Raw genomic sequence first — 18,853 nt, forward strand, 5'->3', positions numbered from 1 at the left:
CCCCTTTGCGCACGCCTATGGCTATGCAAGCACATGTATAGTTGAACACGCTAGGCCTAGGTTTCTTATTTGTGCTTTCTTGAAGCATGCATGCACCTTTTGAGAACTCTTGGTCTAATCTGGTCTAGTTTTCTTTGCAGAGAAGTACAAAAGCACTACACTTGTCGTTCTTTTAAACATCACTTCTACAAATTTGGAGGAAAAATTAAGGTACAAATGCAGCATCTGTCCTGTTGTCTACAATGTTCAATATGTTCAACATAGCCTAGCTTAGATGCCTAGAAAGAAAAGGTTGGAGACAAACATTTGCAGTAACAGCACAGAGCAATGTTTAGGAGCAAGAATAAGTCTTATGTTGCAAGATTACCATTACAATACAAAAGACATGTAGAACTGCTAGCAAAAATTAAATACATAGTCACACATTAACAAAAATGAACAGCTTTTTTAAAGAGCTCCATAATAATGCCACAAAACTAAGAGCAGTGGGAACGTTTGACAAGTTGCACATTCCCCAGAGGTAAATAAAGTGATCAACGAACACATCACAAAAAGACATTTTGTATGCAGCAAACAGGGACACTTAGACATCCTGGTATGACGTAGATAGAGGCCCCGTGTGACGTTCCACGTGTAAAGCAAGTATTGTGGACGTCACAGAAGGTTTGCGGGGCGCACGTGCACAATACGACGACTGGCACCGGGCGAGGCCTATTGTTCCGCACCCCTCTGGCTCTGTTGTCGGGCTGCTCTCGAGGTTTAACAGGTTTAACCCATACCGAGGCACCCACATACTTTCAATCTCTACCGCGCACGGGGCCCCGATTTGAAAACTGCACTGTCAACGTCACCACAGCTTGAGTGCACGTGGTCTTTGACGCTCCCCCGCATGGGGCGCCAGTTTCTTGTGGTTTTTAGGCGGGCGTTTTGAAGTGATGCTAAAATGGTCACAATTAACTACGCTAGAATTAGTTGTACGATACGCTAGAGCATTTACGATTTAATTTAGAGATTACCAGACACAAAGCTACAAATTACAGCAAAAAAGTCACCAACGAAAATTTCGCTGTCAGGGGTCCTTTAAGAGGAAATGCCTTGTAAGCATTTGAGTGTCCGTAGAAGCTGCAATTTGTCATGAAGCAGGGCACACTAATCTTTTATAGCAGATAACTTACGGGGTCACATCGGCCTTTTTTTATGCAGCGTAACAGAAAATCCGAAATACGTACCTGACTGAATACTATGAAGCGTTTCTCCCAAAAGTGTACGATACTGCACGTGCCCATGCAGAGTAGTTTAAAAAGGTGCCCCACAAGTTAATTCTAAGGCTTCATTTTGAACAGATGTACAAGTTCAATGAACTGTTTCCTTTGCACGAAGCCTTCATACATACAGCAGTGGTAAAGATGTATTGCTTGACATCTGAAACGCCAACACTTTGAATGTGTGTATTCCACCTTATTTACCAAGCTGCAGTCTTAACAACAGGAAGGAATTGCAGCAGTCCTTTCTGTTTGCATGCAGTTGCTGCATTAAATGGCTTTTATTAAAAAATGCTAAATTGCATATTTTGTGTTGATGCCCAGCATCAATAGGCAGGCCTTTTTTGGGTTGAATGTAGATGGCTATTATTTTTTAAGCTCTACAGCTACTGATGAGAACTAACATTTTGTTCTCTATACAAGGCTGACCAGATGACAGCAACTATCAAAAGTAAAGATGTAGCAAATAACCAAATACATGTAAAGAAAAAGAGGTCAAGGACATTTGATTGGTGGCTCATCTCTTGCTTTTGCACCCAACAATTAGATGTTAATGGAAACTTCCTATGTACAAGCAATTTCGTACTGTAACCACACTTCATAACTGACTCGCAAAGCACAGGAGTTCTGCAAGCTTGCCTCTAAAAAGCCCAAACACCATACACATTACAGAAGATTATAAGCAAGTTATTCAACTTTATATCTGACCGTATAAAGCATACTTGTGCATCCTTCCCTCACAGGAGGAAAAAAAAGGTATTTATAATAATTTTTCAGAAACAGTTTAATGTGCTACTTACAACTTAGCTCCTCCAGCCTATCAAATATGCTGTAATGGCCCTTACAGCAAGTTTCATCAAGCATAAATTTGGATATTGAGGTATCAATCTTATATCAAAGCTTGGCTTTGTCAGGCTTGGGAAAGTCTTCTTTTTGGTTTTTGTGCACCTAGGCCAGTGTCAATATTTTTGAACACATTCAAAGTACATGGAAGCACATAAAACAAAGTACTGCATGCAATGGATGCACTTGATTAAATTCAAAGTACATGGAAGCAAAATGCACATAAAACAAAGTACTGCATGCAATGGATGCACTTGATTAAAGTGCCTTTTTTTCTCCCAAGTGAGGAAAATGAACACTAGTGCATTTAACGGAGGGCAAGAACAGAGTGTGTGACTGCTCATCTGGACTTTCTCAAAAGCGAGCCAGTTAAAGATGCACAAGGCAAACAAAACTAACATGTATGTCACACAGACCTTGGCTATGCATAGAGTATACACGCTTCACAAGCTACGGTAGGCAATGACTGCTATGTACAGTACAGTCTGCATAAAACATGCAGGGCTAGGAATGGTAACTTGTACCCAAACGGCACAAAAACAATTTGGCACACATTTTCCAGCTGCTAAATGTCCTTCTACAGTCTCTGGCTAAGTCGACTTCTAACAAACCACTCTCAACTACCACATCAAAGTACAAGCTTTGTGAAGCCATCGCTTACTCTTTACAGCACACAAGACAGCAGCATCAAGTCTCACAAGCACACTAAAATCCACAGCAACCCTACTGGCAGATTGCTAGCTTATCATACTAAGGCCAGAGGTTTTTATCCAAAGCTCAGAACTTTGATTCGTCTTTGTAGTAGTGCTGCAGAATGAGCAGCTACTGGGGGTGCTAAAAAAAAGGGGGGGGGGGGAAGGGAGGTGAGGCTGCCTCTCAACATTTATGCAACTCATTTCAAGTTCAGAAAGAGCTGTCACTGTTGGTCAGAGTGCATATTTTGGAATGTACATCAAATTTCACACCCTTCCATTAAGGCTACTTTATGAAAGGTAAATGTTATGCAAATGTTTAATTGCAGTGACGAATGTAAGGAAAATTCATTCTTGTCAATTTCCTGCTGAGATGATAAACCAAGAATTTGCTGTGGTAAAGACACAAGTGAAGTTATCTTCAATTATTCACATGTTGGGCGCATGTTAAGTATAGGTGAATATGAGCACGTGCCCAGTACATTGAGATAGTAAAAATAGCCTCCTAACTGTTGTGCTCCAATACAAAGGCAACATTTATTATGTTAGAGGCAAGCAACTGAAAGAAAATCGCTACTTGGTCAGACTTTAGCTTCACGTTGCTGTTAAGAAATACAACCTACCAGCTATCAATTGCACAGTATCAAAAATGCAATGAATTTAGTGGCTTTCAACAAATAACAGCTTGACAGTTTAAAATTGAGGCTCCAATTTATCATTCAGAAAATTTTATATTGTCTATCAATAATTATATAGCTAAATTTAACATCTGCTGTTCGTGCGCCATCTGAACTATGAAGAGTGTTTCGAGGCAATTCATGTCAATGAAAATGTGGAGCAGAGGGATCAATCATCTACCTCCCCTTTTGCACATAATGTATACCTCCACTACATACCCAAAGCACAACTCAATAGGAAAGCACAAGTTCTGCACATCCACAATGTTCAGACGAAGTTTTGATTTGGCTCTGCATTTGCAGATATATGCTTGACATGTAATGCGGCCACATATTTTTTGTACATACAATGCGACACAAGTTTGCACTTAACGTGTCTAGTAGGAAACAAAATTTTGCAATGTCGACATGCTAAGCCAACAATGCAAAGCACACATGAATACTACATGTCTTAAAACGTTCTGACATGAAGGTTATGCCCAATGATGCCCCTGTAGTGTTTGACCACTTCTTTGGTAGCAGCGAGCAAGTAACAATGGGCAAAATGAAGAAATGTTTGCATAAGGAAACAAAACACATCGTAATTGTTTTTTCTCTCAGTACCCCGAACAAGCTTGTAACTTAAAAAAAAAATAAGAATGCTTCTACAGGAAAAAGTTCCTGCTTGAAATCATCGCTCAGGTGGAATAATCGTGGATGATAAAAAAACTGTGACAGCTAAGATATGAACACTGTGTGACCTCCAAGTAAACAAGAGTAAAATATTTGGTGCACTGAGAACACTACAAGTATGTTACACAGAAATGCAACAAAAGATAACCTATGAATACAAACATGACTACTCAAGAAGGAAATACATTTTGTTCCATGCTTGTAGACCTTGCATAAAACAGCAGTGCGCTTATTTGCGCAGCACACAAGGCATCACATGCACCACAGCTGGTGCGTGGTCAGTTTGTAATGCAATACACAGCTAGAGAATTTAAAATGCAGCATATGCCATCAAACAAATTAAAGTGCAAGATATTCATTAAAAGAATAAATTCAGCAAGCAATCTTTCATCTATATAAGCACACCAAGTTCAAGTTGAAAGCGATATTTTTGATATGTTCTCGTAAAGAAATAAAAACAGCAAAAGCTTGTCATCGATAGAATGATATGTGTAGTGCATGATTCTGGACAGTCCTTTAGAGGCACTAGGTGTGCCTACTGCAAAAACCTACTCTAAAAAACTAGCATGTGTTGTTGCACAATGCAAGAGCATTAAACAGGTTTGTCAGTTTTTTTTTTTTTTTTCGATGTTCGGTGTAGCTCAGCATAGTAAGCTGTGCCCACAGATCATGTAAATTTGTGTGGGTCAGAACAACACATAAAACTGCATAGATAACTACTCTCTAAATGCTGTAAATTCTATATGAAAAACTACATGCACGCAAAATGCCGCTAACATGACACCTTTGCGTGACTTCTTTCTTACACGTTGCTGCTCGGTAATGCTAAAATGTCGTACTTGAGTTCCTGCATAGATTTTGGTATTTAGGACGTTATATACAGTTTACAAGCAATACGCTTTGATGTGAGATGTTTGTTGTTAGCCTATCACCTGCAAACATAATATGTAGCAGTCATATCCTCTTGCTGCCATATCATTAAGCAGTCTTGCGATCTGCAACATGCATTCTTGTCTCAGAGCTGTGTACTTTACACAGTGAAAGTAAACTTGAAAGTACAATAATCATTCACACGAAAAAAAAAAAAAAGAGTGGTTTAACAAAAGAACATTCATCATTACAACACAAATACGACTGTGCACATAAAAACCATGGTAAAATGAGGAACATTGTATAATAATGCCACAAGAGAACAAAATGTGCACGCTAGTCATTTTAAAAACAAACATAGGAACGCGTACAAAAAAGATAGAGAAGGGGATCAATATGGATGTAAAATGCATGTGGTTATATGAGTGACAACTCATTGGTGTAAACAATAGGAACTTACAAGGACTACAAAAATAATACTTAGTGGCATGGTCCTGGCATTAATTGATACCTGGCTGAAATGCTCATTTGACAAAAAAGAAAAAAAAAGTGCATATGCTTCAACAGCTGCCTCTTCTACTTCCTCAATATAATATTGGGCAGTTGGAATGACACTAAGAGTCAATGAAAAGGTGAACAGTAAAAAATAAAAATTCAGAAGATTATTGGCTGCTAAAACGTGCTTGGTACAATGTGTATGCAGCTTAGGCATGCGTACTGTCTGCAAACTTAACTGTTCGCTCATAATACACATTACAACAATTCTCTCATTGTTAAAATAATTCAGAGCAGCAGCAATGTCCAATGAGCGTCGTGCCATTTTATGGTAAAATATAACGTACTGATGAGCTACAGGCACTATTTAAAAAAAAAGTAAACAACGGACATGCTCATCCTTTGAACAAACCTTTAGTTAATTTACAATAATGTCTGGAAAATTAATGTCATTTAGCACTAATTATGCGCTATTTATGCAGACACATCAAAATGGAGCCGATGCAGCTTCCCCCGGTACCCCCCAGCTCAAACAATTTTTGGTAAAAGAACACACCACGTTCTTACTCTAAAACAGAAAAATTTATACTGGAATGAACAGTACTGAATTGCTTTTAGTGGCAGACTTGCTGAAAGTATATGGCTACAGCAGGTGCTCAGGTTTTGAGCAAATGGGCTTTCTTGTTTGAGGATAAACTAAGCTGGCTGAAAGCATGTAAGACCAGAATGGGGCAAAGAAAAACATGAGTGACTGTACCTCTTGAAGTTACTAAATCATCGTTGTACAGTTCAATGACGGGATATTTTTTTCCTGCATTGCATAGCCTCTATGGTCTTACTTGCCAAGACATTACCACTGATACAGCAGACATGTAAAATGTTCACTTACATATATCAAAACATGAAATTCTGTCAGTAGTGCTTGCTTGTCTCAGTTGTCCAGGGTTGCACTCTTGAACCCATTCTAAAAACAAATGAGCGTTTTGGCCACGCGTGATAGGCAAGGATAGAGGAATGGCTGATATTAGCGCGAGTCTCAACCAAATGCGTGCTGCCAAACCTTTAGTTCATCTTTAAAACAGGTACAAGATCGTGTCCAGAACACTTTATGCTTTTAGAGAATTTTACAGCTGGATGGAGTTAACATGTGATTGCAACAACTGAGTGCAGTTTTCAATGGCTTTGATGCCCCTTGGAGGAAAAAGCTCATCATGAGGCCTAGATCATCTACACTTGCATATTTACTACACCATATATACCAGGTATTGATGCTACCCTGACTATGTTGAACACAGGCTCCATGGTTGGAATAGGGTTCATCCTTACCTAAGTAGTCAACATGAATGACAACAGATGACTTGCACAGACATTACGGCAGCCATGTTGGGAAGACCACTGACATCACAAGCGGCACATTATACATAATCTAGTAGTGGTGTCACATGGTGCTCCAATATGGTTTGTGTGAAGTCACATGCAAGCCACCTGTGCAAGTGACACTAAGTGTCGCCTATCAGCATCAGCAAGTACAGGTGACATTCGCTGGGCTATTGAGAAATGCTAAATGCTAAGGAGACCCGGCAACGCCTGGGGGGCATGTCTGCACAGACCATTCTACATCGTAACTTCAGCTACCTCGTCAAAAAACAAGCTGGCTGGATCAAAAAGGAAGGAAGACCGTGAATCACTCAATCTGAAAGTCATTGCTGGCTATCTGTATAGTTTTGCTTCGAAGGCTGTGAATCGCCAGCAAGTCGGTGGTACTGGTCAGTGCCTGGTGTGTGAAAAAATGCTCCATTTTATCAAGCATACCCAGTATTTCACCAGGACGCAGGTTGGTAGGACAGCCACCATGCTGGTACTGCGAGTGAGGAGGTGCCTCGGTGATACCTGGCTTTGCGCTCTCAATGGCCTCCTCGCTGAAACTGTACGTTGTAGAGCACGAGTCATCGCAGTGCAGGTAGTCTTCAACGTCCTTGCGCGTGATGTCAGGGCGCACCTTCATAAGTGACGAGCACAGCTGGTCCATGGGGTCACTCTCGCCATTCTGTGAGCGACCAGCGCACATGCGAACTGGCAGCAGCTGCGAACGCACCCAGCAGTTGACGATGGTCTCGCGCGGTACGTGGCTCCAAGCCTCACCCAGAAGGAGCAGGGCATCCAGAATGGAGATCCGATTGCTCAGGTCGGGGAAATTGAGATAGTGTACCACCAGGTCAGCCCTGTACTTGCACTTGAAAAGATTTAGGACGCCTCCGTAGAGAGGCTGCAGCTCGCGCATGTTGGACTGCACGTAGAGCAACTTGACACGGTCCGACTGAACGCTCACGTGAGCCGGGCACGTATCTAGGATGAGCACGGAGTTGTGCTCCACCTGCTTCTCGAACTCCCAGAGCCACTGCTGGAAGATGTTGCTTGTCATGAAAGATGACCGCTGCCAGGCGTATGTGACGGGCAACTTGGTCATGTTGTCACGCACTTCCTGAGTCTCGCGCTGGCTGTTGATAACCAGCGGCTTGATCTTGTGCGTGCCACTGGCGTTGCAGCACAGCAGCACCGTGAGCCGGTCGTCGGGCGAACAGCTTTCGGGGCTCGGCTCGCAGCCGTTGCCGAATGGTGCTCTCTTGTAAAGAATGGACGTCTCGCAGCAGCTGTAAACACGGACGGGGTCGTGGTCAAGAAGCGCGTGGTGGTAGTTGCCCAGACCACAGACACCTGCGCCCATGTCCTCGAGCGTGCCACGACTTCCCTCCTCTTTGGAACCGCTCTTGAGCGCGAAGCCGTGCCTCTCCTTGAACTTGTACAGCCAGCCATTGGACGCTTTGAAGTCCGTGGTGCCCAAGACCTGTGCAAGTTGTTTGGCTTTCGCCTGTATGGCACTGTCAGAGAGCGGAACCTTCTCCGATGTCTTCTCCAAAACCCACTGAAGCATGGCTGCATCAATGTCTGCAAACTTCAAGTGGGCCGTAAACTTGCGTTTGGTGACCACGCCGCTGCCGCTACCGCAGCCGCCGAAGCCCGCGTCCGCACAGAATTCGACGGGCTCGCTACTTCGTTTGCGCATCATCTTGACGACTCCGGTCGAATGCACCGCGTACGCATCGGCTCCTTGCTTTTTCGACGCACCTTTGTTCAGCGGGTCACAAGCCTGCGCCTTGTCGTCTATCGTTAGCATTCCCGCTGCTGCCTTTTGTCTCCTATTTGTCGTTGTTGTGCTACTGTTACTTATGTTTGTTATTTCGCTGCTCATGTTTTGCAAGGACGGTGTTGCCATCTTGTGGCGGCCGTATCGATTGGTCGCTTTTGGATTGGCTCGAATTGTTGCTCGTCATTGTTTACAACAGAAACCGAAACTGAGTAGCAGCAGCTGTAGTTCATGGTATTTACAAAATTGAACAAACAGAGGCTTCAACTGCATTCATATTTATTCAAACGATAGTCATAATAACTACATGAACTTCACTGCGTTGAATATTTGATGAGACCGCCTCCCATCATCTGAAGATCACGACAGGAACGTGGCTGCACCCGACGACCTTACCTTCTTGAGTGACCAGCTTGTATTCAATTGTTGCCGGCGTCTGAAAGTGCAATGTGACAGTTACAGTGACCGGCCCACACACCTCAGCGGCCATAATTAGCGGTTGCATTTCGTTCTAGACGTGATCGCTGGAATGAACATACTGCACTAACGAACTCTCTAATGTTGATCTGACAGATTTGGTTTGTGTACCTCACTCTCAATGCAAATGTTTGTCCGGCAGCTACAGATTTATATAAATACATTGGCTACAACTGTACTAGCACACTATTTTGGCGAATTCTGCGTTATAATTATATTAACACGTGAAAACGACGCGTGCTGATCTGACTGACATCAGCAGCAGCCTTTGTTTGAGGTAGTTCCATCGAGCCTTGCTCCGTGCACCGAACGCACATAAACTCACATGTCATATTTGCCAAATGTATTGTGTAACGAAGTTGTGAGTCAACCGGGGAATCATAATTATATATAATATATACACACCGCAGGATAGATCTCCCGGACCGGCAGTGTGTAGCGGTAGGTGTACACGTGGCCTTTACTCATGGGACACGAAGGGCTGATGTGGCCGCTGGTGCAGGCGTCGACGTGCGGCTCCGGGAGCTGAAATCGGTGTCGCTCGATGTACGCTCCGATCTCGTTGACCGCCGAAGAGGTGGTGAACGCTGCGAGCATGCACACCCAATTACGTACTGATCGCATTTATTTATTTACAGGATACCTACGTTGTCTCAAAGGCGTTATCGCAGGGGAGACATCTGTAGGATCATATGTTACATGTTTTACAGTGAACTTCACTGCGCTGCCAAACCGTTACTTCACCTTTAAAACAGGTACATGATCGATATCCAGAACACTTTATGCTTTTAGAGAATTTTACGGTTGGATGGAGTTAACATGTGATTGCAACAACTGAGTGCAGTTTTCAATGGCTTTGATGCCCCTTGGAGCAAAGAGCTCATCATGAGGCCTAGATCATCTACACTTACATATTACGCATAAACACTATTTATATGTTACGTTACTATTTATATGTTATATAAACATCAGGGGCGTAGCCAGGGGGGGAGGTTGAAACCCCCCCCCCCCGAAATTTTTCCAGTTTTGCTTGCATATATACACACGCACACATACGAACGCATGCACGAACATACATAAAGTATGGCTGAACCCTCCCCCCCCCCCCCCCCGAAAAAAATTTCTGGTTACACCCCTGATAAACACATAAATAGTATCGCGGCTGTTTCGTTCGATGCGTATGCATGCACGCAAAAATATGAGGAAATGTCTGTACGACTCAAGGCGGCAAATTTTAAAAGGTAGTCGCAAATATTGTAACGCAATATGAAGGCTGGCTTTAGAAATGAACTTATTTGCTGGTTCGAACTTAAACATTATTTGCTGGCTACACTTTTTAAGACAAGTGTCACATTGGTTGGCATGGAAGCAACGTGAGGTTATATTTAAACATCGCTGTAGCGAAGACACATGACAAACCAGCAAGCCCAATAGGTACCCTTAGTGCGAATGTAAAGCAATTGAATCTTGGTATGAATAGCATGTGCAACACAACATGTAATACAAGGTAAATGCGATTCAGATAACGATATCAGCGACATCGATCTATCTACTCACGTGCGACGAACGAAGCCTCGAAGGTCACTCTTGAGCCAATCTTGACGTGGCACGGCTGTTTCTTGCAGCCTAGTATTTTCACTCTCCTCACATTTCCATGTCCTGCGGTATATATGTAAGACACGCTTTCAAATGACTGCAGCAGCAATATACACCTGCTAGAATCAACAACAGGCTGCCACGACTTTAATTAGGAGGCCTTAAATTTTTGCGCCCTGACAGGACACTACCACAGGAATGTTTGCACAGCCGTAGAGGAATTCTTAGTTGGTTCACGTCGATTATCACGGTAAACTATTAATAAATTAAGCCACTTTTCATTCACTTCAAAATTTCTGCTTATCTCAGTAACGAATTAGCTTCATGTAAATACCACCGAAACCTCGGCTGATTACGTACCATATGTTCTGTAGTGGGTATTCGACATCAGAGCCAAAAAAAAAAAAGAAAAGAAATTTGTACATTCGCCCAAGACTTTTTTAAACCAGTTGGGAATACACAAAACTACGCTGTCGATTTTTAAAATTACACTATGTTATATACGTAAAGCTGCTCTGGCGCCCTTCCAATTGCGTTCGTTTTATAGATTTTGTGGCAAGGACGAGTCATAGAACGCCGCTTATCATGCCGGGCGTCATTTCGATTTATTAAGGAATATTATAAAAGAACCACTGGCGTAGCCAGAGGGGAGGGGGGGTGCATTCGACAGGGGAGTGCAAAGAGGGCGCTTGTTCCCCCCCTCCCTTTCAAGCCACACTTGCACCGAACGGAAGTGTGAATGGGGAGCTAGTGTGGCTTGGGGCGGCGGTGTCAATAAAATTTATCCCCCCCCCCCCCCGCCATTTTCTTGCCCTCCAGCGGCGTTGCACTACGGGTTGGCACCCCCCCCCCCCCCGACAAGAGAGAGAAGGAGAGAAAGGAAAGGCAGGGATGTTAACCACAAAATCCTGCCGATGCCCATGTCCATGATGTGCTCCTTTTTCGGCCAATGTGCCCCATTATGTGGAGGGGCTTATCATCATCAACACCCGCTGTTTCGCAGATCGTTCAAAGCATGCATTGCACGTGCTATATTGGCACGTGTTGCAGCGCCCTATCGTAGCCAAAGAAGAAGGATTCCCCGAAACGGCCACAGCGCAGAAATGTCGTTCCTGTGGCTCTACGGGCGAAAGCCTACGTTCGGCAGAAGTGAGTGATGCGGCTATCGTTCTACGTATTGTACTGCCGTAGAGTGTCCTCGCATGCGACGATAGCATTCGCTGTAACCATACACTGTAACTAAATTTCTACGCCGTCCATTAAAGCGCGGTCGAGCAGTTCGCCCTGTGCGACAAAGTTCTCATACACATACACGGTGAAACGCATGAAGTGTCACGTCCGGGTTGTCATAGGCACCAGAAGTGTACGTGTGGCCCAGATTGCTAATCGGAAATGTGGTTTGGATTCTTATCCGTCCATGATTTGTCTTCTGAATGTTAACGTAGCTTTGGCGCTGTGATCTCGAATCTGATTTAGAATCTGAATAGGACGGTTGCATAGGCGTGCGCACAAAGATGGTGGTGGTAGGGGGGCTCCTGCCTCCCCCCCCCCCCCCGTCCCACTTTCATGCACCTAAGGCGGGCGCCAAGTCTGCTCCATACCATACCTCAGTATAGGACTAAAGCCACTAAAGCCCCTCCGTGAGTTTTGCGCCGGCAGCAGACGTGATGGAGGGGCTTTATGTAGGACCTGCTGTGAAACATGCACGCCCCCCCCCCCCCCCACCCAATTACTGGTGAACCCTGCGTATGCCTATGGACGGTTGCACGCACAATTTCAGTGCAACCAAGCGGTGATGGTAACCGCTCATCGATCACAAGTACGTGAAGGATTTCCAGCATCGGTGTCAAGGAAGCTTAAACTACTAGGCATACCTGTAAGAGAAGACGACATTCTATATATTTAGCTATGAGAAATTCCTTTGTATAACGTGTTCTGATTGTTAAACACTGAAACGCCGCTACATTATGCAGTAGCACAGTTAAAATTCTGTATTATGCATGCGCAAAAACGTTGGTTGACAAATACGAATCACCGAGAAGAACATAATATTCAGCATCAAAATCCATGCATGGAAATATGGAGAATAGATGGCAGATGAAAAAAAAAAGCACGCTAAGAAAAACACAATTTAGTCAGTATTGACAGTATGTCGTGGCAAAAACCGTTTTATGCATGAAACACCTTCAGTGCGGTCGAACTGTGCGACCGAAGCGACAAACAGGATTTTGTTGTTTGTCGTTTTTCGTGATACCTCACAAATATACCGATCGCCATAGCTCTCGGTGTGAGTGAACACGTTTTACGCCGTTTGTCTGTTTTAGGGGCGAAGCTCCTTAAGGCGGCACCCGTTCGTCCCTCGTAGTCGTAGTAGTGCGTAACCAGTCGTAACGCTAGTACCAGATCTGGACCTCCAAGGTGGTGCCGGTGGGAGATTTTTCCTGTGCGTTGTTGAGCAATAAAAAATTCGCAGCGTGCGCGTTAACTAAAAGCCGAATTCTTCTGTCTCTCATTTCCCATTAGCAGCCATTGGCATGTTCCAGTAGGAAACGTTAGTAGAAGTAGAAGTGTAAGTGTTAGCTAAAAGCCGACTTCTTCTGTCTCTCATTCCCATTAGCAGCCATTGTTTACCTCCAAGGTAGTGCCTGGTGAGATTTCGCCTGTGCGTGATTAAACAATAAAAATTTTGTTCAAAACGCCGTTGATTGATGAAATAAACCAACGAAAGACGCCAGATGTTTTCTAAAAGCAAAACGAAAGAACGCCAGATGTTTCTAAAGCAAAACGAAGAGACGCCAGCAGCTTAACGAAAGACGCCAGATGTTTTCTAAAGTAATGGTTTTCTAAACAATGAAAATTCACAGCGCACATGTAAAATTAAAGTGAGCTGCAAGTCGTCATAACTCATCGAACCTTTAGTATAAACGCGCCCGATCTCACGTCGGTGATGATGTACTGGGCAGAATTCACAGAAGATTCACGGTTTACCGATGAACCTCCGCAGCTTCGCCCACTCATCATCATTCACTCCGTTGATATGCTGTGATTTTTTTTTGTACGAGCCTGCACTTCTTATTACTTCTTAAAGGGACACTAAAGGCAAATAACAATTTATGTCAGAGTGAAAGCTCAATGTATGACAACGTCTAAAACGGCAATATTATCAACAGCAGTGCCCTACTTACCGAGAAATTAAGCTAAATGTATCACACGACGAGCGCCACGAGTGGGACATTTTCGAAGTGATCCCGATGACGTATGAGAGTCTGCCCACAATAAATCACTAGTAATCAAACTATAGCAACAATAAAAAAAGAACCTTCCGTGCATCAAAAGACGTAATAAAATGCTATTTGTTCGTTTCCGTTTGATTCACGGAAAAAAGAACCTCTGTGGCGTTGCCATGGGGAAAGGCGCGCGTGGTTCAAAAGTTCCGTTTTCGTCGAACTGCGCTTCGCCCGGCGCCCTGCTTCGCTCGCGGTCGCGTCTCAGTGGTAGTTTCGGGATCGCGTACTGCCGCGTGTGTTTTGCGCGCTCGTGAAAGTCGCTCTGACAGAAAGTTCGACAAAATGCCGCATGCAACGACGCCGGCCCTACGAGCCCTCAGCAGCATACCGCGTTCATCGGGGCTCAAGTCGCTGAATTAGAGCCCAGCGTCGCGAGCCAATGTCTCGTTGTCAAGTTCTCCGTCCACATCCATTGCGGCGAGTGCGGCAAGCTTCGATGGCTTCGATGACCGTTGTTGCTGCTGTGGGTCCCGCTACTTTCGCTCTGCTGCTACTAGTGCCAGCGGTCGCGCAGTAAAGGCGGGTAACGTTGGGCACGGCAGCAGTGACGTATGAAAGTCTGATTTCAGGCGGGTGATTTGAAGTGCGCTAACGCGATGCGGACCACTAAAACGTGATTTTATTTCAAAATAAGCACTTCCTTGGCATAAAAGTAGCACTACGAGGTTTCTGGACCGCTATTTCAACAATCAACATCGACTTAATATTTGCCTTTAGTGTCCCTTTAATCACCGTATATATATATATATATATATATATATATATATATATATATATATATATATATATATATATATATATATATATATATATGGGCAGGCATCGTGGTGGAGTGGCCGTAGCGTTGCAAGTAGTCAAGTAGATCCTCCGTGAGAAGTCACAACGTTGTTTATTTCGACGTTTCAGCCAGAGTCTGGCCTTCATCAGGAATTCCTGATGAAGGCCAGACTCTGGCTGAAACGTCGAAATAAACAACGTTGTGACTTCTCACGGAGGATCTACTTGACTATATATATATATATATATATATATATATATATATATATATGTCAAATTTTTCAGGCGCTAGCAGACGATACCGCCACACACACACACACACACACACACACACACACACACACACACACACACACACACACACACACACACACACACACACACACACACACGTACGCACGCACGCACGCACACACACACACACACACACACACACACACACACACACAACACACAAGAAGTGGACGCGCTCACTGTTGCCGGAACGCATGATATACTCTCAAGTGGGGACGGGGGGCAAATTATTGCGTTCACCTTCCGGTTTTCTGTTGGGCGCCCCTAACGCTTCCCTCTACTAATGCTCTCTATTGTAAACTCCTTCAACTATCCCCATGCGCCCCTCCGGACAGGAGCGTCCCGGACTTGCTTGTTTCTCGTGCACACAGATGACTGAGACTTATGCCGACTATAGCGCAAACAAAAAATACATATAAAGACAGGTGAGCAAGACAAGCCTTTTTTTCTTCTGTTTGTATATGCGCTAATTTCTTACAACAGCCATGCAAGACCAACTATATAGTCTTGCATGTACAGGCTGTTTCATACTTAGGGGAAATCTCGGAGCGCCTGGCATCGCGATAGCGCTGCAATCGCGCGCCGGCAGCAGCTCGCGCGTGCGCAGACGCTTCAAGGGTGTAGAGTTGTACATCTGCGCACGCGCGAGCTGCTGACGGCGCGTGGTTGCAGCGCTGGCCGCATCACGATGCCACGCGCTCCGAGATTTCCCCTAAGTGTGAAACAGCCTGTACATTTTCTCTTGAAGACGATGTACTCAATGCAGTAACCTTCGGTTGGTGCAGATAAAAGGAAACGCGCCAAAATGTCTCTCACTTCAGGCTACTACGGGGGGAGTGATTCTTGATAATAATAAAAAACAGGAAGTGAAGAAAAATTACACCATCTCCCGCTAAAGGGGACCATGAGTAGATGCGAAGCCGGAGAACTTGCACGATCGCGTTCCGTTGGCGTTCGTTGGGCATGCTACCGAGCTCGCGTCGTGGAACGCGAAGAGCGACGCTACGCGCGTCGTATCTTCCATCTAGCCTGGCCGTTAATTCTCACAGGGCGAGCGGGGAACGCGGTCGACAGGCGGGCGAGAGGGGGCAGCGTAGGAGAGGAGAGAGAAGGGGAGGGGACGCGCATGCGCTCGAGCTCATCGCGACGTGGCGCAGGAGAGAATTTCGGCATGTCTAGCCCGCGTTTCAGAGGAAGAGTGGAAAGGGGGAGGGGAGTGGGGATGTGGAGATGGGTATGGGAGAGGGAAGGGGAGAGGATGAGTGGATAGGGGAAATGGGAGAGGGTAGATGACAGGGGGAATGGTGAGGGGGAGTGGAGAGGAGTTGTGTGGAGAGGGTATGCGCATGCGCAGTAAGGGTGGTCACGCCGCACACCACCACCGGATTCGCATCTAAAATGAGAGCCCCGCAATTGTCTATCTCAGGGGATGACACCTCAGCAGTAGCTCTCAGGGGGATGGGATAAGGAGGGATTAAAAGAGTACAAGGAAAGAGTAGGAGTGGGGGATCCTGTCAGTGAAGTTCATGGACGGGGCACGATGAGCCGGTGCACGAGGACATCACGGAAAGGCGGGCCTTAATCGGTGAGAGGTGCTCGGCTTGGCTGACGTGGGAACCGTCACGGCACGACGATCGGCCAGAGGCACGGACATCACAGAGAGTCGAAACTCAATCCGAGAGAGGTGCTGGGCGTAGCGGACGACGCAACCGTTCGCAGCGGCACGACGATCGGCGAGAGGCGGAGAAAACTCGGCATCGCGGACGACGCGACCACCACGCATGAAATCCACCGAGAGAATCCCAGGCTACTACGGAACTTTCGACTTTCGCGGAATTCAAAGCGATCGTCGCAGCCGGCGCGGCTTCGCAGGCACGGCGGCAAGCTGCCGTAGGCTGCTTTATTTGTGACGCGCCGTCGACTGGGGGCCCTTTCAGTTACAGCCATGGCTGGGTCAGGCAATGTGTCTGCGTCCGCGGTTCACGGAGCAGCCGTGTTTCCGACCACTGTCTAGACCACCAGCAGCGGCAGCTAAAGTCATTTAATTGGGAAGGCGAGCATTTTTTGGTGACCTCTAGCGGCAGCAATAGACTCATGCGCAAAGGTTTGGTGAATTATATATTCTAAATATTCAGAATCGCCTTCTGATGTTAGGGACCAGCCTAGACTCGGACGATCAGCGTATATAGCCGGTGACTCTGCTGAATTCGTGTGATATCTATTGCTGATTGCTCTTATTTAAAATATGACAAAATTTCTCCTGTCGCCCCCCGAAGTTGCGCTTAAATACCTATTTGTCTGCCGTTCGCTGCGCTATGGTGAGTCGCGTTGCGTAAAAAAAAAAAGATAAATAAATAAAATCCGAGCCTTCTTGTATCGTGCCTGTTTGTTTGCAATGTGCAATGTGCAAGAGTTTGCAATGGTATGCTAGTCTTCAAGCCACGTGCTGTCCACATTGGTGCAATATGATAAGATCTGCGTGTATACTCAGATCACGCACGAAAGAGAACTATAGAACAATATTATTTATGACTCGCGCAATGTAATCTAGCACTATATAGACGTGCAAATATAAGTCACTTATATACGACAAATTTTAAAAGGTTGCGTGCTTACCGCAATCCTTGAAAGCCACCGAATCCGCCGTGGACCCAGTGCTGGCCATGGCCGCCGCCACGACCACTAGGAGGGGCAACATTTTCGCCGAGAGCATGACCGTCAGAATCGTGTGTAGTCGTTCACTGGCCTCCCCACTCCTCGCTGTCCGTGGGTTTCTCGGACAGCAAGGACCACTGCTATTCTGAGGGGGCGAATCCACCCCGCCTCACCCCGTTGTGTGGAACCATCCAGTTGTGCGGAAGTCCCTTTTTTTCCTGCATGAATGCCGAGCTTCTTTTCTTACCGAGGGCCATTGAACTTGGGAACCCTCCCGGCTTCCGCGCGGCTCGCGTTGCTGGAATCACTTATGTCCCCGTGGATGACCCCTCTTTGTCGTCCCTGCACGTAGACAGGAAAGGAGCTTTCAATGGGGAAATGGACGTCGAAGAAAACGTTCAGGTGGACTCCTGACAGGAGAGTGTTCGTAAAGCCCACGCGGAAGGAAATGACAACTCTGGATCTGGGAGCGCACACTCTGGAAGCTGTAAACAATGAGCGAGCAGGAAAGCAAACTCCCTATTTCTCCCGTTACTGTTACTCGTGATTTGCACCATATTTCAAACGACCTTCGTCGCTCGGTCGATGGCGGTGCGGACCCACGCTCTGAGCTTCAGTTTAAAACCCAAACTCCTTTATCTTCTATTTTTTTTTGTCATGCTACCTTCCAGGGGCGTAGCGAAAGGGGTGGGGGGTTGGGGGTTTCTCCCCCCCTCCCGAAAAAAATTTCTGGCTACGCCCCTGCTCTCTTCTCTGCGGAGTTGCAGCCGTGCTTCCTATGGGCTGCAGAAAATAGCGCCACCTAATTTTCTTTTTTCTTCCCACCCCTCCGATATTTTAGACCGCTACCATGTAACCCAACGCGACCATGTAAACTTCCTTTAAAGGGGTCCTGAATATTTCACTTCTCCAAGCGATTCAGCTGCAACTCGCTCACTATACGTTTCGAACCGTGCTAGCCAGGGGCGTAGCCAGAAATTTATTTCGGGGGTTGGGGGGGGGGTTCAAACACCCACCCCCCCTTGGCTACGCGCCTGGTGCTAGCGCAAGTAGGTGAGATAATCGCTGCTGGCGCGATTTTATATACTCGATACAAAATATGTCCCGACAA

The 18,853-nt window shown here is 45.6% G+C and overlaps 1 protein-coding gene across 2 annotated transcripts; it reads right to left on the bottom strand.

Annotated features, from left to right (window-relative positions):
• Nucleotides 1-1,231: 1,231 nt before the first annotated feature.
• LOC119388190 (tigger transposable element-derived protein 6-like) lies at nucleotides 1,232-18,080 on the bottom strand. 2 transcript variants are annotated; one of them, XR_007415517.1, is made up of 5 exons: nucleotides 17,704-18,080; nucleotides 10,691-10,792; nucleotides 9,539-9,720; nucleotides 3,421-9,092; nucleotides 1,232-3,389 (listed from the first exon to the last, which is right to left on the bottom strand). XR_007415517.1 is itself a non-coding variant. In XM_037655844.2 (4 exons), the coding sequence occupies exon 4, from the start codon at nucleotides 8,783-8,785 to the stop codon at nucleotides 7,196-7,198; it is 1,590 nt and encodes a 529-aa protein (XP_037511772.1). In that variant the 5' UTR covers nucleotides 8,786-9,092; nucleotides 9,539-9,720; nucleotides 10,691-10,792; nucleotides 17,704-18,080; the 3' UTR covers nucleotides 1,232-7,195. The 2 variants fall into 2 exon arrangements, 1 of the variants encoding a protein (XP_037511772.1); XM_037655844.2 differs by having other exon boundaries at nucleotides 1,232-9,092.
• Between the last annotated feature and the right edge of the window lie 773 nt (nucleotides 18,081-18,853).

This window comes from Rhipicephalus sanguineus, chromosome 3, assembly GCF_013339695.2.
Source record: "Rhipicephalus sanguineus isolate Rsan-2018 chromosome 3, BIME_Rsan_1.4, whole genome shotgun sequence".
NCBI classification, from domain to species: Eukaryota; Metazoa; Arthropoda; class Arachnida; order Ixodida; family Ixodidae; genus Rhipicephalus; species Rhipicephalus sanguineus.